The 21,287-nt window shown below is 41.8% G+C and overlaps 1 protein-coding gene across 3 annotated transcripts in view; it reads right to left on the reverse strand.

Moving 5' to 3' along the window:
- CAMKK1 (calcium/calmodulin dependent protein kinase kinase 1) overlaps positions 1-21,287 on the reverse strand; it is a 336,761-nt gene that overhangs the window by 158,337 nt on the left and 157,137 nt on the right. For all 3 annotated transcript variants that reach the window (XR_003858154.1, XM_029612030.1, XM_029612029.1), the window contains exon 4: positions 12,438-12,491. Coding sequence is in view for 2 of the 3 variants with exons in the window: in XM_029612030.1 (XP_029467890.1) it covers positions 12,438-12,491 (54 nt within the window). In the remaining variant the exon portion in view is untranslated. The remainder of the gene's footprint in view (positions 1-12,437; positions 12,492-21,287) is intronic.

Below are 21,287 nucleotides of genomic sequence, written 5' to 3' on the forward strand. Positions count from 1 at the left end.
CTGAAGAGGTTAGGGCTGTTCAGCTTGGAGAAGAGATGGCTGAGGGGGGATATGATAGAGGTCTTTAAGATCATGAGAGGTCTTAGAACAAGTAGATGTGACTCTTATTTACACTTTCGAATAATAGAAGAACTAGGGGGCATTCCATGAAGTTAGCAAGTGGCACATTTAAGACTAATTGAAGAAAATCTTTTTCACTCAACGCACAATAAAGCTCTGAAATTTGTTGCCAGAGGATGTTAGTGCAGTTAGTGTAGCTGGGTTAAAAAAAAGGTTTGGATAAGTTCTTGGAGAAGTCGTCCATTAATGGCTATTATTCAAATTTACTTAGGAAATAGCCACTGCTATTAATTGCATCAGTAGCATGGGATCTTCTTAGCGTTTGGGTAATTGCCAGGTTCTTGTGGCCTGGTTTTGGCCTCTGTTGGAAACAGGATGCTGGACTTGATGGACTCTTGGTCTGACCCAGCATGGCAATGTCTTATGTTCTTACTATATAGTATATGTATACTAGTAATGAAAAAAAAGAGAGGCAAAAATCAAACTCTAAAGTGTTCAACAGGTAAACAAAATACCAAATAAAAAAATAACACTAATGAACCATTTTGTATCCAAAATAGTAAAACTTTAATATTTATTTTTTAAATAAGCCTAAAATGATTTTTACATGGAAAGAACAATTATGATATAAATCATACAAAAAACCCCACAAGTATCAGAAAATATATACTTGTACAAAATTTTTTTTTTTTTTTTTTTACACAAAAGTTATACAATCACAAAATATGACTGCAGACAAAACAACAAAAACTATCAAAAGATACCATAGCTCACATGGTAACAACCGACAAAAGGTGGCTGAGGACAAACCCACGGCATGAAAAGTGAAATGATCCAACATTATAAACCTAGCTAAAGAGATTTATTTTATTTAACATTTTTATATACCGGGATTCATACAAGATGTGCTCAGCATTGAAAGCAAAGATGCAGATGTTCAAAGGAAACCCCGAGAAAGGCCTTATTGTTTCGCCCAAAGAGTCTTCATCATGAGGTATATAATTTAGCATATGAATTTTCACAAAACAATGGAAAAACGGATATAAAATCCAATAAATTTATAGAGTAACTACATGAAAACAAAATTAATCAAATTACATACTCAGAACATCTGCATGTCAAAATCACTAAATCCCACAGTAAAGAAATGGATGTTGTATGCAATAACAAATTTTTAAATAATATCTGCAAAAAATTTTTATTTTAAAACATCAGTAATTTTACCATAAAATGTTAAAATATTAAAGATAAAGAAGGTTATCAGAACAGAGCTAACCAGAGCTTTCCTCTTGTCAAATTGTGTGGGAACCCAAACAGAGGCTAGCTGAGCTCAAACAGCTGGGACCTTAAATATCCCAAGGACCCAGTGATTGCTTTTTACGTGAAATGAAAAAATGTTTTAATTGAGTATTAATTATTTAAAATTACAGAACCAGTCAAAAATATAAAAAATTAAGAGAATGAAAAAAAAGTGTTTTTTTATTTAAACTTTTGTTTATAAAAAAAGACTCCCATTCTATATGGACAAATTAAGTCCATGAGGCATCAGAGTCTGCCACTCAAAAATGAATCGTTTTAGGCTTAAACGATTCATTTTTGAGTGGCAGACTCTGATGCCTCATGGACTTAATTTGTCCATATAGAATGGGAGTCTTTTTATAAACAAAAGTTTAAATAAAAAAACACTTTTTTTCATTCTCTTAAATTTTTGATATTGTATTGGGATATTGTATTTTCAGGTTTATTTTCACCATCCATCCAAAGAGCCATGTTTTTAATAAGTCTTCTAAAGTTTCAAGCCTGGCTTGCTTTGGCAGCAAATTCCAGAATTTAGGATCCGTGCTCAAGAAAGTCCATTCTTGTCTTAACTAATTGCATTACTGGCAAAGGGGGTACCATAGGCGAGCCCTCTTAGTGGAATACAACGTTCTAGAAGAAACAATGAAGACTACGTTTCTAAAGGTCTAGACCTATAACATTCAACATTTTGAAAGCTAAATCCGATAGTTTAAACTGGACACAGTCAACAAACAACCCAACATAGCTGCTTAAGAACTGGGAGCGATTACCTCCCCTGCAGATACAACCTTCAATCATCCTAGTGGTGGCATTCCACATCGCTTATAACACATAAATGTTCTTTTTTTAATTTAATTTTTTTTTTAAAGAAGTTCAATGAACAGTGAATTACAACAACCCAATCCTGAAAGCACTAAAGAACGAGCAGCAGTTTTTAAATCATAGGACCTAAAAAATGGGTGGACCCAACAGATAGCATGCAGAATTACTAAGAGGCGCTTCTAGAGAGCGCTCTAACTGAGCTTTCCATTATCAAGCATCATGTCCAATACCATCCCCAAACTATGAACGAGAGAGGGTAATTTTAGAAACCATCTCTGTGGAACTGAGCTTTCTGAAGACTGCCCGTTCTATATGCAGGTAGAAGTACATTGGTAGAGTGTTATGTGGGTATTTTTACCTGTGGGGGAATGTGGGCCTAGGGGTGGAGTTTGGAACTATGGGCATAGTTTTGCATTTCCAAAAGTGAGCAATGTAGTTTTTGCCAAGAGAAAAAGCACCCACACAAATTAGGTGTGAATGTGTGTGTGTGTGGGGGGGGGGGTACTTTTCCTGGGGTAATTTTCAAAGTGATAGTACATGCATACTTTCACTTCGTGGGTACTTTTTACCTGTGGACTCTGCACTTCTGCAGACAGTCTTAAAAATTACCCCACTGATATTTTAAGGGAAAAGAATGGCCATCTGCTTTAATTCCAAAAAAATATGTATTTTTTTGCTAAAATTTGTTTCCCTCCCCATCGAGCCTCAGATCTACTTAGATCTATATCTAACTCATTCTTTTGGATCCAGTTTACTATGGCCTTCAGAGTCATTCAGTCCACATATAATCAAATCATAATCAGGTCCCAGAAGTTACATACAATTGTAGGTCATCCCCATACAGGTGGTAGCTGGAATCAAACTTGCCAATTACCTCGCCAAGTGGCTGAAGTTTAATATTAAACATTGGCAAGAGCAGAAGCCTGTGGAACACCACACTCCAAGGCCATGTACAGCTGTTGTGCAACGGCTGGCAGTCTCTCCCCTGGAGCTGTGACTGCTATCTCTGTAGCACTCCCCTTCTGGTTTAAAAAGGGTTCCTGCATAACACGAAAGTGCCGACACTGGGCCACAGGACAGGACCCTGTTTTCTGATCTTTATACCTGCAGCTTACTTGCCATATTTACCTTTAAGGCTCCAGGCTCCTGTTCAATGGTGAAAGATTTCAAAAGGGCATGGGACAAACACTGTGGATCCCTAAAGGCAAGGGGGAGGGGAATGTAGTAAGAGGCATGGGGGTAACTTGCTGGTGTGGCGGATACTACCCTTAACCAATAAGCCTTCATAGTGTTGATGCAACTCCATCACTGCTCGCTGCTTCAACTGCAGGGGGAAGAGAGGAATTGGATTCAGACAAAACCCCCCCCCCCCCAAAAAAAAAAAAAGCCAACAAGGACATTGAACTGTATAGTCTGGGAAAACAAATAAGTATGGGGGTAACTTGCTTGATGCGGCAGTTACTACCCTTAACCAAAAAGCCTGATACATCACTTCTGATGCAACTCCAACATTGCTCTCTGCTTCATCAGCAGGGCATAAAAAGAAATTGGACAAACAGAAACCAACAAGAGCCCTGACCTTGGCGGTCTGAGTAACTGATAAGTATGGGAGCTTGGATGGATGGGCCATTAGGTCTTTTTCTGCCATCACTTCTATGTTTAGATCTGACAGAATGGGGACAAATGTACTATTTGTTTTCCCCAGTTTTGTCATCTACTGAGACAGAGGGATAGAATGTACAGTATATATGGCCCTATGTTGATTCTACATAGAAATTTAAACCTCCAAAAGTATAAGTAGGATAAAACCAGTAGTTTATTAACGCAGCAGTTTAACGATTGAAATGTTCTTGGTATATGACTGCATAATAACATAAGAAATTGCCATGCTGGGTCAGACCAAGGGTCCATCAAGCCCAGCTTCCCATTTCTAACAGTGGCCAACCAGGCTACAAGAACCTGACAAGAACCGAAACACTAAGAAGATCCCATGCTACTAATACCAGTAGTAGCAGAGGCCATTCTCTGAGTCAACTTGATTAATAACAGTTAATAGACTTCTCCAAGAACTTATCCAAACCTTTTTTAAACCCAGCTACACTAACTGCACTAACTACATCCTCTGGCAACAAATTCCAGAGCTTTATTGTGCGTTGAGTGAAAAAGAATTTTCTCAGATTAGTTTTATATGTGTTACTTGCTAACTTCATGGAATGCCCCCTAGTCCTTCTATTATCCGAAAGTGTAAATAACAGATTCACATTTACCCATTCTAGACCTCTATCATATCCCTCCTCAGCCGTCTCTTCTCTAAGCTGAGCAGCCCTAACCTCTTTAGTCTTTCCTCATAGGGGAGCAGTTCCATCCCCCTTTATCATTTTGGTCGCCCTTCTCTCTACCTTCTCCAGTGCAACTCTATGCTTAAAAAAAAAATTCCCCACACATAAAACACTTCTATCTAAAAGCTGCCCTCCAAATAACCTTGTTATGCATCACAAAGCATGTATGATAAAAGGAAATGCTTGTGCATCTCCTTTTAATTGATTTTGCATCACAGCCAAGAAGAACGATAAAACAAGGCTGAAGGCCCGATCCTGCACCACCGACCGCGTCCTCCAGATGCTCTTCCAGCATCATGCTTCCATTTGGGCATCGTAACCAAAAGTCTTTCTTCGGCAAGGAAATCCAGAAACAGAAAGTAGGGAGCCAGGGAAATTCTATTTACTTTTTTTTTTTTTTTTCCACTTTTGGAACAAACAAGATGTTTCCTACTTACAGCACCAGAAAAGCCTTTGGAAAAACAGCATTGCTGTCACCGTGGCACCAGTCTTGTATTTTGGTGCCATTCTTCACACAGCATGAAGCATCTTCACACACACACACACACAGCTGGATAGGTCTCCTAATCTATAGCATAATACTGGAAAGCACAATGACTACAGCAATTTATGAAGGGGACTGTGATTATTGCCCATCCTCTGCATGGGTACAAGTACATGCATTTGAGCGCATGGGTACTTTTGTATCTGTTCCCTCTGCAGGATTAGGCAAAAAAAAAAAAAATAATTTCAAAAAAAGTAAAACCATGTGCAGTTTTTGGCTTAAAAATAGTACCCACGGAAAAGACAAATTTGTGTGGGTACTTTTGAGGGTGCAATAATGAAAGCAAGCATTACCTGTACAGTCCCGCACAGGAGGCTAGTGAATAAAACGAGAAGCTTGGGAGTGAGTGCCAAGGTGGTGGCCTGGATTGCAAACTGGTTGAAGGACAGAAGACAATGTGTGATGGTAAATGGAACTTACTCGGAAGAGAGAACAGTGAACAGCGGACGGGATAGAAGGTAAGGTTTGTCTATTTGCGGATGATACTAAGATCTGCAAAAGAGTGGACACGCCAGAAGGCGTGGAGAGAATGAGATGGGATTTAAGGAAGCTGAAAGAGTGGTCGAAGATATGGCAGCTGAGATTCAATGCCAAGAAGTGCAGACTCATGCATATGAGGTCTGGAAATCCGAAAGAAATGTATTCGATGGGGGGTGAAGGGCTGGTGTGCACGGGGGCAGGAGAGAGACCTTGGGGTGATAGTGTCTAACGATCTGAAGTTGGCGCAACAATGTGACAAGGCGATAGCTAAAGCCAGAAAAATACTGGGCTGCATAGAGAGGGGAATATAGAGTAAGAAAAGGGAAGTGATTATCCCTTTGTACAGGTCCTTGGTGAGGCCTCACCTGGAGTACTGTGCTCAGTTCTGGAGTCCTTATCTCCGAAGAGACAGAGACAGGATGGAGGCGATCCAGAGAAGGGCGACCAAAAAGGTGTATGATCCTCATCAAATGCCTTATGAGGAGAGATTGAAGAATCTAAATATGTACACCCTGGAGGAAAGGAGGAGCAGGGGTGATATGATACAGACTTTCAGATACTTGAAAGTTTTTAATGATCCAAAGTCAACAAACCTTTTCCATTGCAAAAAAAATCAGCAGAACCAGGCGTCACGATTTAAAACTCCAAGGAGGAAGACTCAGAACCAATGTCAGGAAGTACTTCTTCACGGAGAGGGTGGTGGATGCCTGGAATGCCCTTCCGGAGGAAGTGGTGAAGACTAAAAACTGTGAAGGATTTCAAAGGGGAGTGGGATAAACACTGTGGATCCATAAAGTTTTGAGGATGTGAATGAAGAGAAGAGGCATGGGGGGGGGTGACTTGCGGGAATGACAGCTACTACTTGGTGATTAATACCCTTAGTCAATAAACATACACATGGTTAATGCGATTCCAACACTGCTCTATGCTTCAACGACAAGAGGAAGTGTGGGGCAAAGGATTTGCATTCACAAATAAGTGTTGGAGTAGCTTGCTTGTTGTGGCCGTTACTACCCTGAACCAATTAAACCTGATACTTCACTTTGAATACATATACAGAGCAGTTCACTGCTTCAACAGCAGGGGGGAATGAAGAAAAGGGGATTTATATTAAGAGAACCAACAAGGACTAAATTGCACAGGCTGGGTAAACAAATAAGCGTGGGGGTAGCTTGCTTATTGTGGCGGTTACTACCCCTAACCAATTAGGCTTGATACTTCACTTTTATGCAGCTCCAGCACTGCTCTCTACAACAATAGCAGGGGTGGAAGGAAATCAGAACCAAAAAGTTACAAATAAGGGCCCTGACCTCAGCGGTCAGAGTAACAGATAAGTATGAGAAAAATAACTGTGAAAGCTTGCTGGGCAGACTGGATGGGCCGTTTGGTCTTCTGCTGTCATTTCTATGTTTCTATATGTAAGTTTTGCTTTATCAATGTGACGAACTTAGTGGGTGAAAACTACCTATTGGGTTTGCCAGACTGTTGGGAGTTTGATTCCCCCCTCCCCCACGTCTGTGGTTAAAGCAGAATTCTTCAGAGATGTTAGTTTTATGAAAAGCACTGTTTTGCCCTCATGAGGGATCATCCACAATACAGACAATTGCAGGACTTTAACCGGTATAGAGTTGTTTGTGCATTACCCAATTTTTATTTTTATTTTTTTTTAAGTTTGCAGTTGAAGCAGTCCTCCAGGAATTACAACCAAGTCTGGATTTCAGGTGACCCAATGTATGCAAAATTAACCAGATTCTTACCACATACGTATAAAGTTTAGCCAAGGAATACTCACTGGGGAGATCCTGAAAAACCGGACCTGGTCTTGTGGCCCCACAAGGAGTGGACGTGAATATCTCTAAATTATGATTTCTTTCCTTTGATTTAAGGCAGCTTTTCCCTACCTCCCCACACAACTTCCTTCCTTTTAAAGCCTTTTTACATACAGCCTTATGATCTTTGCAAATTGATTTGCTCCAGGTGTGCAGATGCAGTTCTATTACTTTTCAGGTTCTTGTGCGCGCCATACAAGGCAGAAAAAAACCAAGAACCCCCCCCCCCCCCAAAAAAAAAAAAACTTTGCTGCACGCTACATTTTCCTTTCCCTTTTCAAGCTAAAGATGATATTGCTCCACAGTGGGAGTTGTTACTGTCAAAGCAGAAATTAAAGGAAAAATATATTTTTTTAAAATATGACTATTGTGAGTCACCGGCTTCCCTCGTTAGGAGTCAGGACGTGTGTGTAATGCAGAGTGCATACTTCAGGTGCTGCAATGTCTTCTCATAAATGATGAAACTATCTATTTTAAATTTTGACATCACACCATGATCAAAATGCTCAACAAGCCTCGTGGACCAAGAGCAGAGCTGCCAGTTAAAGAGCAACATACGTGGGAGCCCCCCCAAGGACAGTCCACCTTCATGGGTACATTAAAGTTAAACTGGACTGAGGACTCGGCAAATCTTTTCCTACTGGCTACACAATCAAAAGCAAAAATTTCCACTCTCCCTCCCTTCCAAAAAAAAAAAAAAAGGCCTTGACTTGTTTGTCTGGATACTCTTGTCTCCTGGCTGCTCTATCCCCTGGCCAAAGGGCAACATAAATTTCGCAACAGAAGGCTTTGATTTGTCATGTGAGCACCAGAAAGCCTGGCAAAGGAAAAGCAGGCTTCACAAATGGAGCACCCCAGAGAACTGGTGCAGTTGCTGGACTTTTCTCCATAGAGATGGGAAGGAAGGGATCAGCTTTTCCTTTTCCGGTCATTTCCATCATAGGTAAAATAGAGAACAAAAGAAAAAAAAAAGGCATCCTAGGATGCTAAAAACCTTCAGCATGCAGGAACATTGTCCTATCCATAAATGATTTGTTTCAACATTTTCATAAGCGATACTATAGAAGGACTATCAAGAAAGATTTGCCTTTTTACAGATACCAAAGTCTGCAACAATGTACACATCCAGAAAGGTGTGTAAAAAAACAACAAAACATGAGATGGGATCTACTGTCACTTAAGGAATGGTCTAGAGCAGTAGTTCTCAACCGGTGTGTCGCCACACTTCCCAGTCCCCTGCTGACCCAGCTGCTCCCCCTACCCGAGCAAGAGAGGTCCTACACCCGGGCTTAAAACGCTGATAGCCCGGGTGGAACACGGCAGGAGAGCAGGAGTCAGCGGCACCAGCATGCTCTCTTCTTCCCGCCCCCCTCCCCCCCCCCCGCGGCCTGAAGAGGAAGTGGTGAGCAGCGGGTGCATGTGCGGGAAGAAGAGACCTTGATAGTGCGCTCATCATCGGCCCAAAGAAAAGAAGAGAGGCGCTGTCTGAAGAATGAGCAGCGTGGCTCAGAGAAAAACGAAGAATGCCATCAACCCCCGCGGTCGATGGGACTCCTTGCTCTGCGAAGGCTGAAAATGAAGTAGATTGCTGCTGCCTTTAGAGTTAGAAGTGGAGGAGGCTGCTGCTGCCGCTAGTTCGGGGGAGGGGGGAGAGAGTGAATAAGCAAGCATGTGTGTTTGAGATCCTGTGTGTGTGTGTGGGTGGATGAGATAGCATGTATGTGAATGATTGAGAGCCTGTATATGTGAAAGAGAGAATGTGTGTGATTGAGTTTTGGTTTAGGTGAGGGAGCATGTGAGTATGTGATTGAGAGCCTGTGTGTAAATGAGAAAAAGAGTATGTTTGTAAGCATGTGAATGAGAGTCTGTGTGAGAGAAAAGGACAGAATGTATGTGTGTGAAAGCCTGAAAAGATAGACAGCAGGTGTGTAAATGTGTAATTAAGAGCCTATATAAGTGAGTGAGAGAAAAAGCATATGTATATGTGAGAGCGATTGTGAGAAAGAAAGAGAAAGAGAGAGAAAGAGAAGGAGAGAAAGAGAAGGAGAGAAAGAGGAGAAAGAAGAAAGTTGCAAGCAAACCACCCCTCCTCCTGCTAAACCAAAATAGTCTCAGGGCACCTGGATATCAAACGTTCCCAGGTATGCAGAGCAAAACATTTTTTGTATCATTATTTTTTGTTACTGGGTCTTTGTGTCTGCTATTTTAAAATATTTTATTGGTATCTAGAAATTTTTGATATGAGTTTTTAATTACTGGATATTCCATTCATCCACTGTTTAGAAATAATCTGTTCTTTTTGTTAGTATGGTTTTACTGCTACTGATTTTATATTTCTTGATTTGTTTTATAAGGACTGGTGATGTTTCTTTTTTTTCCTTTGTTGCACTGCATACAGAGACTCTGGCTTGTTGCGGTTTCCAATTCAGTTTTTGTCTGCATGCTTCTAGTTATGCGTTTTGGTCTCTAAATTCTTTGTTTGGTTGGGGGGGTCAGCACATGTGATTCAGGTGAGGTTTTCTGCTGGCGTGTAGTTTCTGTGTAGGGCTCTATAGCAGCCTGACTTGGTCCGTTTTCCTAATAGGAGATGTATTGTCTTAAGGCCTGGTGTAATATTTTCAGTATTGCTTTTTCTTAGGTAAGGTGGTTACTTTTAAGTGCTGGAAATTGGTGCTGTTTTGGTGTGGGATGTTTACAGTTTATGCAATTTCTGTTCAGATACAATATGTATCTTTTCCTTGTGTCATTCTTAACAATAAAAATAATACTGGAACTTTATTTTTTATTTCTGCCATAAATTGTAATGAGCAGTGTGTCACACATGTGAGCGTGGTCTGTCAGGTATGTCACGATGGGAAAAGGTTGAGAACCACTGGTCTAGAGTCTGGCAACTAAGATTTAATGCTAAAAAAATGCAGAGTCATGTATTTGGGCTGCAAAAACCCCAAGTAGTACAGTCTAGGTGGTGAAATTTTTATGCATAAAATAAAAGTGGTATCTGGGGATGATCTCAAGGTGGCCAAGGTGGATAGAGTGACAATAGCCAGAAAGATGCTTGTGTGCATTGAATGAGGAATAGTCAGAAGTTTAAAAAAAAAAAATCAAAAAAATCAAAAAAAGGAGGTGATATTGCCCTGTATACGTTCTTGGTAAGACCTTATTTGGAATACCATGTATAGTTATGGAGACCACACTTTCAAATGGTTATAGATAAGAAGAAGTCAGTCTAGAGGTGACTACTAAAGTGGTCAGTGGCCTTTAATGTAAAGCATATGAGGATAGTCAACGATTTAGACATGTATACCCTAGAGAAGAGGCAGGATAAGGGAGATATGAGATATTTAAATGCCTCCAACATAATAATGCACAGGAGGTGAGCCTCTCAACAGAAAGGATGCTCTGGAATGAAGATGAAAAGAGGTACTCCAAGGAGTAATCTTAGGAAATGTTTCTTTTTAGAGAGGGTGGCGCATGCATGGAACGGCTTCCCAGTGGAAGTGGTAAAGACAAGGACAGCAACTAAATTCAAGAAATCATACAACAAACCACAAGGCACCTCTGAGGGAGTGGTAGAGATTGCAGAGCTGAGCAATTGATGTGGATGTGCAGACTAGTTAGGCCATGTGGTCTGTTATCACGTTTCCATATTTCTATTTATGACCCCTCCGCACCTCCAACCCTTTGTAAAACATTACCAGCCTGCTTAAGATGCAGCGGAGTGTCCATATGACAGACCAGGAAAATGAGCACCTCTCAGAAACACAAAGATGTAAGGGGTAGATGCGATACATGTTTTGCATAATGTTCCCATGGCTTGCATATAGCACTTTATTCTATGGTATTATTGTAACCTAAAAGAGATGGCCCCTTTCCACCCCTCTTCCCCGGCAGCTAGAACATTTCCCTTTATTAAAAGCTTTATTCTACTGCGCAATGCACATCATATGCAGAATTGTACAATAAATTGTTTAATGGTATTCTGTGCTCACAGGTACCAGCTCTGTGGTGGTCTGGGTCCTTGAATATTCCCCAATATCAGATCTGTCTCCTACATTTCTTCTTTAATCTTCCCTTTTCTATCAGAAGTCAATTCTGGGAGATTTATGAGCAGATGCAAACATCTGGAGGGAGGAGGGGGAGTGCTAAAGCACCCAAAGAGCAGATACCTATGGGCATAGAACAGCTTTTGTTCTGTATATGGGGCATTTATTGCAGTAAGAAAGCCCCTACAATAAATGGGACCATTCTAATGAGGAAGAAGAGCATTATTGTGTCTCTCTGTTCAGTGTAGTGCAATATAGTTCAATTTAGCTTTTAATGTTCTTTCCTGATTTATGCTATGCTTGCTCTGAACAAAGAAAGGGGCTACTATTTAGAGTATAAGAAGAATGAAAGGTATGTAAACAAATTTGTATAAGGTTGTACATCAGTAGACTTTTTGGCTCCATGAACAAGATAAAAGAATTATAATTGGTAGAAAATAGATATAACGGTGTAACCTTTTCCTATCAGTAATAAATTGTGTTGTGCTTGTAGGTAATTGCAAACAGAACCTAAGTCAGACTGGCCTGTTGATTAGTCAGGGCTTAAAACCTATATTTGAATAAAATGCAGAAATGTAACTAATTGGTCAAGATAAAATACTTTTATTTTATCAATGCTGACCTTGTGTTTAGAAACATTTTATAAGACTGTTTGTAATTACTGGATTTCAAGACCGCTCACTGAGAGCCTGTTCAAATTGTGGTTTTTCCCCCATGATATCTGTAAATATTACATGTCAATTAAGCTTGGTAGATTTGTACTACAACAGATTCATTTTTGTCTATTTTAAAATTGTGGAAAGAATCACCAAGGCCATTTGGCAAGTTAGAAAATCTTAAAACATTCTAATAGTTTACTAGTCTTAGTATTTATGATTACAGCATGCATAAGGAATAGCATGTTTCACTTGTCAAGCTAGTATCGTTCCTGAACTGGGCGACATCACCATAGCACTCAGTGAATAATTCAGGAATCCTCACCCTTCCCCATCTACAAGCGTGTAGGCATCAATATACTTACATAGTACTTATCGTCGCTTTCATTGTAGGCTAATTTCACAACACCATAGGAGCCCTGTAAATAAAAAACAGAAAAATCAGGTTTTTTTTCCCCTCCATGTCAAGTGCAGCGAGGGCTTTCCTGTATCTTTCATCCCTGAGCTAAACCCTCAGGCCAACCAGTGCTCCAAATCAAGAATAGGATAATGCCACTTCTTCAAATTCTACTACCAAGCAACGTCAACTAAAATGTTTGACAACCTATTAGAAAGTAATCAGATTCCCTAGCTTTTCCCAGCTCTTCATTCCTCCTTCTCCCATGAATCTATTATTTAATTGTAATACTATTATAGATAATTATAGCTCAGATATGCAGTATTCCACCTTTTTTTTGTAAAAAGGTTTGTTGTGAACACTTTCTCCGGCATACGTTTACCTCATAACTCATCTAGCGGTGGGTGTTCCAGCCTTGAAGCAAGTCAGAAAAGTCACTGTGCATGTACGTGATACACCAGCACTTTTCACAGATTAATTTAGCGTACAGCACAGAGAGCCAAGTGCACTGCATTCTCAGAAAAGCGAGCAGCCCAAAACATTTTCATTCAAGCAAAGGTTTCTAAAAGCCTTTTAAACAGATTACTATTCAGAACTAAACTAAATTTGGACAGGAAAATCTGTCCACAGAAACTGTAGCCCTAAATCTGACCACACAAAAGTTTATCCAGATATTCAGCGGCACTTTTAACATGTATTCCTATATGAGAACGGTAAGAATGTACCTTGAAACTTCTTGCAGCACCAAAATAAGGTGGCAAGGAGAGGTAATTCCATTATTAATACACATTAAGTCTAGAATAGGCTGCCATGCTTTTTACTGGATAAACAAATATGATAATTTAGTAATATGACCTTTCGAGACCATACAGCTTCCTTTATCTGATATAACAAGTAAGCCTCAGGTGATACTAATCCAGTCTCCAACTGACAGTGCCTGAAAATCTGGATTGGAGGGGGGGGGGGGGGGGGGGGGGGGGAGGGGAATTCCCCACCCTAGAATAATTTTTTTTAATTATAAGAAACAACCCTTCCTTCAACCTTGCTGTCATATCCGAAGATTGGGGATCTCCATGTTTCATGCTCAAATTGCAGGTTGTGCTTACCGTTGACATTACAGTTTTCTCCTAGATCTTTGCACTTAAAGGAGGCACCAAACCAGGCAAATGATGCCCTTCCAACCATCACACACCATGGACCATATATAAGAAAGGCACTCTTGAAAAAAAATACTTTAGCCGAAAATAATTTTCCTCCTTCAGTAGGTTTGTCGGCCATTTCTTCTGAGTCTGCCTAACAGATTTCTATGACCTTCTTTCATGTATGCTAAGATTCCAGTTATAAAGTATTTAAAAAAAATAAAAGGATTCTGAACACTGGCTCTTTTCGTGTGCGATAGGAAATAAATGGTTTAGAAGACACTTACGCGCACACACCACACTCGTTAAATTAATAGTCTCATTAAGACATGCCAAACAGACAGCTTCATACATTTTCTTATTCACTAGTTATCCTAATTACTTATTGAGTTTGCTTTGACTTCTCTAGGTGTTCATGTGCAAATCTAATTTAGATATGCAAATTAGAACAAAAATACTTTAAGAGTCAATAGAGTTCACTCTTTACAGAGTGAAAAAAGTTGCATAATTATAGCCTGCAGAAACCTAAAAACTTTTGCCATTTAGACAGAATAAAACTGCAGGTTTAGTTTAAAAAAAAATGTAAAGAAAGAATCAGGGCACAATTAATGAGGCAGGAAATTAATGGCCAACTCTGGATTACAGGCAATTAGAGGTTTGCAAGCAAACCTTAGGCACCACAACGATACTGGATCGAAAGAAAAATTTGGGACCACAGTAGAAAGAAAACATTTAAGCTCTCTCATCACATTAAACCCCAAAATTATATTTCACATGAAATGGACAGCTGACTGATGTTCTAAGCAGCAGCCGAAAAAAAAAAAAAAAAGTTCTAGAAAAACTACAACCTCCCCCCCCCCCCCCCCACCCAAAGAAACCTACTTCACGTCATAGGTTACCCTCAACTAGAAATCATCACATAGGTTAGCAGCCTAGCACTTAGATCTTTTTCCCCCCCCAAAGGTCACTACATACTTATAGCAGTGGATACCACAACCACAGGTTCATCGCTGGGCACACCACTGAAGCTTTTAGGTGAATTTCTGTTTGTTGCTATTAAGTTTGGTTTCTTCTTGTGGTCAAACACCTTAGCTAGAGAGTTTGTAGGTTTCCCTTATCTTAGCAGCTGGTAATTTAGACAGCCCTGCAGGAACTGCCTGGAGGTGAGAAGTTATGCTGAATATATTTAAATCTTGGCTTTTTACCTGGGGAGGTGAAAGAAAGGAATGCTCCAGAACACCACTTTCTTTTCCTGTCACGATGTGAATTGGACAACAGCTACTGCCTTCATTCCTCCAAAAGACAGCACGGAGAGGAGGAAGGGATGCATGTCTCTCTACACACTATGAAAGTTCAGTGCATTAATACACAAGCGTACTTCTCTCAACAGTTCCCTTTTCACGGCTTCCTTGCAATTTAATGCCATAGCAGAGATGAGACCAGTTAAAAGTGCATGCAAAGAGCACATTATTGGACACTGGGTGATAGATTTTTCCAGCTCTCAAAGGAATGCACCAGGGAGACCAGAGGAGGTGAGACGCTGCCCTACACCAGCTCCTCACCAGACGTCATCACCACTGCGTCTGGCTGCATTAAATCAGGCAGGTCTACGGCGCGCTGCCGTCAGTGCATAACCTAAGGAGTGTACATAAGGAGCCTGCCCCCTTGGGGAGTCCCACGGGGATCTAGCGGGACCTATCAGATCTTAGCAGGAAGATTTCATCCTCCAGGTTGATTAAGTAAGTGCTGTGTTTCTGACTACCTTATGGGCGAGAAAAGAAACGGACAGAACATGTCATCTGCAGCAATAATTACTGCCCCTATTTCTGGAACTTTGGATTCTTGGGTTACTCCATCTACTAGCCATATCAGGGAGGCTCCTCGGGGTAATACCAAATGGAGTTCCATTGGTTTCTCCTCCATGCAATGTGTCTTCTAAGCTCCGAGGATCACAATCCTCCTCCACAACCCCTTAATTCTGTTGCATCTTCAGTGGTTTCTCTTCCTCCGGTCCCTGCTATTGGTAATTCAGGGGTTGAGTGAGGAGAGACTGGGCCAGACGAGACTTAACATATCGGGCCGCTCTTGGAAGTGACAGAGGGAGGCATGCCATCATCTCCTATTTTGGACAGAGAAGTTAAATAACTTTTGGGAGTGAGACTGTGTCGCCTGTTTCTTCCTTGTCTTGACCAATATCTGATTCTGTCTCCTGTTTTTTCTGCCTCTCACAAAGGTGCTAATATTTCTCCTCAAAATATTTCCCTAAATGACCTTGTTTCCTCATTACAACAGGTAAAGGGTATTCAAGGGATGTACTTTTTCAGCTGATGCATCTGTTCAAATTGAGCATCACCCATTAGCAGGGAAGTATGGCCATCCAGTAAGTTCCCTTTCTAATCAGGCTTCTGAAAATCAATCTCTTCAAAATGTGTTAAAGATAATTCTTCTCTAAGCATGCGGATAGAGATGTTTGAAAACTGTTAGATACAGGAATTTGAGCTTTGAAAATTTTTCAAAAGGTTTGTTTCTCCATATGAAATAAAAGATATTTTATCTGAAGCCTTAAAAGTTTTACCCCAGAATATGCCTGCAATTCATAAAGGTTATTACATTTCCTCTCAGAAACATACAGTTTCATCTCACGAAGGAGATTAGATGTTCTTAACTCTTTCTTGTAAGTTAGATGTTTCAGCCTTACTAAAAAATCTCGGGAAGATATTGTGTCAAGGGAAACTAATTTTTTTTTTTTTGGTAAATTTTGAACAGAGGTTTATAAAAGAAACCGAACAAGATACAATCGGTTCAGATCACACAACTACCGGTGATATTACACAACAAATGCAGCGAGTTACAAAACACAAGAGGTAGTTGGGCCGAGACATAACTTCTCAGTACCCATTATATGTTGAGTCTGAACTGCAAACCCTGCAGTTATAAGAACACTCACAAACACACACACTGCACCAGGCGGAAACCCCGGTGATCTGACCACCAACTACATAGCTTTCAAGCTGACATGACATCCATACAAATCATTCGCACACACACACACACACACACACACACACACACACACACATACAGTCAACACCTCATGATCTTACCCCCATCCCCAGGAGACCGAGTTGGAGCTAGACAGGCACATAAACCATTCCCATAACACACATTGGTACCCAGAGTAACCCGTCTTGCTATACAAGGTAATGCTGCTGAGAAGAACGACCTCAAAGCACTGCTGTGAATGAGATAGGCAGTGTCCAGGGCAGGTCTGCTTGTGGGCCCTACAGCCATTGAGTAGTGTATCCAGTAGCGAGCAGGCTGTTCTCTGTATGCCCAAAGACAACAAGGTGAAGTAGGTAGCCCAACATCTGCAGTATACTTTGTCCGATTTGCAATTCCCCACAGTGATGTCCATCCATTCCACCTGCATAGTCAATGCCATCCGCTGATGCCAAGCCTTGATGGAGGGCGATAAGGGCTCAATCCAAGTGGATAGAATGGTGCGGCAAGCAAGGAGAACAGCAAAATGCCCAAACCTGTCCATAGAAACACTGTGTTGCTGCTTAGCATTAGGCAAGCCGCATAGTAGAAGCAGGCCCAATCTTTTAGCTAGCACTCCAGTACATTTATGGATAGCAAAGATTTCTGACCAAAATCCATCCAGCATCATGCAGTCTATAAGCTGGTGCAGCAGAGTGCCCTCCGTCCTGCCACATTTGATGCACACTGGAGAATTTATGCGACCCAGGCGGAACCTCCGAACATCGCAGAACATCATGTACGATTCAGAACTGCAGTTCTCATAGACCTTGGTCTGAATTGTGAGAGTACAATGTTTTGAAGAGGTTCAAGAAAAATGTTTCCATCAGAGGTTCTCCCAGGGAGGTAGACCAATGCGTGGCTAATGCATCTAGGTGACTGTTTCGCCGAAAACTTTTCCCCAGCTTACTCCAGCCAGCGATCAAGTTAGATACACATGCCATGTCAAAGAGCACTGTTGCAAACGAGAGTTCTGATATAAATGTTTCTGCTGTCCACGGGAGTGTCTGGCTTGCAGATAAGCAAAGAAGTGTCAGGAAGAAATTTGAAAGCTCTGAGTTATTGACTGAAACGTTTGCATTACCGATGAGTCCCTCTCATAGATGAAAGATGAAAGCGATACCTTTCCATTCCCATTGCTTGAAAATTGCGTTACAGTCCTGTCCTGGAGGAAAGTCAACATTGCCCACCGAAGGGAGTAACAGGGATGTCGGGCCGCTCAGGCCTCGGGTAGAATGCAGCCACCACCAGGCACAAATACACGAAGCAAGCAACACCCTAGGGAACTCCAGAGTTCATAGCACTGCCGGGCTTGCCTGTAAGAGAAACAGCGGCGACCATGGAGCTGACATATTATTGATTAGCTTTGCTTCATGATAAGAATAACAGTCAGTGAGCCACTCTCCTTCAAATCACATTTGGCAAGCAGCGTTATAGAGCTGAACAATCAGGGAGACAGAGGCCACCATTCTCCTGTGAACATTCGAGAGTGGAGTAGTTTATCCTCACTTTCTTTCCAGCCCAAATAAATTGTGAAAAAGAGGATCTAAGTTTCTGGAGGTCGCTGTGAGCCAGCAGGGTAGCATATGCAATTTATAGAGTAACTTAGGGACAATCATCATTTTCAAAAGAGCATATCGGCCAAAAAAGGACAGTGGGAGGGGTCGCCACGCTGCGAATTGCGACCGTATGTCACCAGAGTCTCTTTAATAATCAAAGCATATAGACATTTTAAGTCCCTAGGGACCCAAACTCCCAAGTACTTGATTTTGTCTGGGGCCCAAGAGAGAGGGAAAGCACCCACCCAATTGTGTCGGAGTTGTGGATCCAGAGCTAAAGCCTCAGACTTTGATAAGTTGATTGTCAACCCCGCAATGTCTCGAAATTGGGGAAAAAAGCTATATTATGACAGGGATACTATTGCGAGGACGCCCCACAAACTGGAGAATATCGTCCAAAAACATAGCTACTTTCAAAGGGTGACTCCCAACACTGTGTTGCGTCTGGTCTCAGATGGCTTCGACCTTTGTGCCTCACCTTTCTTCCTTCTCTCTCCTCAAGCCTTGGGAGGTTGGCTGCCACCACGTCTTCATGCCGCTCTCCCCGGTGACCCCGGATCGGCGACGGCGTTCGCCATGTTTCTCCTAAGGGCCTCCTAGATTGCGCACGTGCACGCCACCCACGTCTATATCCACGTCATGGCGGGAACATCTGGGGCGTCCCCTCCGAGTGACGTCAGCACATCCTGGTATTTAACCTGCCCTTCGTTTGCTAACAAACTGAGCTAGCAAGGATTGGATTCGCTCCGGTCTAAGCTGCTTTGCCGCTTCCCAGCAGCCGCTGGAAGCTCCCTCTCTCATTGCTAACCTGGGTACCCCCCCTTGGGGGCCCATCTTCTCTCTTTCAGGTACCTATCTGGGAAACCGGGTACTCACTCCTCGAGGGCCTGCACTCCCTACACTGGTGCCTGCAACTGCTTCGCTTCTGCCTGTCAGGATCTCCATCAATACAGCTAACTACTCAGTGAGTACTAATTCTCTCAGTCTGTTCCACCTTCAGCTTCAGCGCTTGGAGTCTATATCCGGGTCCTGCCACTGCTACCCTGCACTGCCTTTCATCTACTCAAGAGTGGGACTGGTCTCCTCTGCCGAGGACCCCTGGACTGCTTCTACTGGGTTGCCTTACTACTGTCCACCCCGGGCAGTACCATCAAGCTGTATAATAAATACAACTTCTCTGTGTCTGCATGATAGAGTCTAGCCTAGTACTGCGGTTCCTCACGGGGTTCTTCCCTGTGGGAGTGGCCATCTCCGTAGTACTCAAGAATCCACTTCAAAACCTCAAAACGCTAACACATTGAGGCCCCAAAAATTTCTTTCGCAATATAATCTTGTCGCCAGGGGTTCAATCGCCAGAACAAACAAAAGCGGCAAAAGTGGGCACTCCTGCTGCACCCCACAGTGGAGGGGAAAAGACCCTGACTTCCAGCCATGTCACGAAGGCACCATAAAAGCCATATTGTTGCATAGTCCAAAACAGGTAACCCCAAGATAAAGTGTCAAACGCTTTTTCCAACGTCGAGACTCAAGATCATCGCTTCTACCGGAGGTTGGTAACTGACGGCCGCTATAAGACGGCGAACATTTCGTACCCCTTGCCTTCCTTTAACAAATGCCGGTTGATCCGGGTTGATCATGCAGGGGAGTATGGTGTTCAATCTAGCCACAAGGACCGCTGCTAAAATTTTTATATCTATGTTGATTAATGATATGGGTCGGTAGGATCCTACCTCCATGGGATCTTTACCCTTTTTGGGCAATACCACTATAATCGATTGATTCATAGAAAGTGCAAGCGCTTTAGCAGAAAGAAAGTCACTGTAAAAGGAGGACAGTGTAGGAAGAAAAGGGAACTTTAGTATTTTACAAAATTCGGGCCCCAGGCCATCTTGCTCCGCTGCTTTCCCTAAGGTTAGTCCCTGTATTACTGAGTAGATTTCACCATCCCTGATGGGTGCATTTAAGAGGGCTACTTGATCAGGAGATAACTTTGGCCAAGGAAAATCATGGAAAAAGGAAGCAGAAGTCTCTACATTTCTATCACGGGTACGATATAGGGCACTGTAGTATTCCAAAAATCGGGCAGAAATGTCTTGAGTAACCTTATGCGTGCCATCCTTATCTCTAATCCCAGTTATAATAGATTTTCAACTGCAAGCCCTCACCAGATTAGCCAATAGTCTACTCGGTTGATTAACATGCTTATGTAGCTGATATTGATAGTATCTCAACGATTTGGAGGCCTTTTGATGTAACAAATAATTCAAAGCTTCACGAGCATGATCTGCATGTAGCCATGCAGAATCAGTTATGCGCCACATATGTTGTGACTGCAGTGATTTCAACATACCGGTAAGATGTAGAATCTCATTGTTGCATTTTCTGTTCAATTTAGCTACATAGGCAATAATGTGGCTGCGTAATACTGCCTTTCCGGCTTCCCACAAGGTAGCCAACGTGCACCATGAGTATATGAAATTTAATGCCACATAGGTGGCATTAAATTTCATATACTCTTCCCAGCACATAGATAAGTATGAAAAGATTTATCAAAAAAAAGGTCAGGGGGGCATTCGCCAAGAAAATGGGGCGTATTGGGAGCATCCTATCTCCAAAATAACAGAAATGGGCGCATGGTCTGAAATAGAGATAGCACCAATAGTGGCAGACAGCACCCTCAGGAAAAAAGTGTTCGAGATAGATAGGCAGTCCAATCTAGAGTATGATTGATGTGGGTGAGAATAGAAAGTAAAATCTTGTTCCCCAGGGTGCAGCACCCGCCAAACATCTAAGAATTTCAGTTCCTGGGTTATAAAATTAACCCCCAAGGGTTGGTCTTTTTTATCTATCAATCTAGTGGGTTTACAATCAAGCCTCTTGTCCATCACCGTATTGAAATTGCCCACTACCACCAATTGATACCCATTTAAATCAGCTAAGAGCGCGACCAAGTGAGTAAAAAATTTGTAAAAATATTCATTGGGCGCATATACATTGCAAAACTCAAACTTCTGCCAGTGTAGCATTCCCACAATTACATAATGCCCCTCAGGGTCTTGCCACACCCAATCTAGTTGAAAA

This window comes from Rhinatrema bivittatum, chromosome 8, assembly GCF_901001135.1.
Source record: "Rhinatrema bivittatum chromosome 8, aRhiBiv1.1, whole genome shotgun sequence".
In the NCBI taxonomy this organism is placed as follows: Eukaryota; Metazoa; Chordata; class Amphibia; order Gymnophiona; family Rhinatrematidae; genus Rhinatrema; species Rhinatrema bivittatum.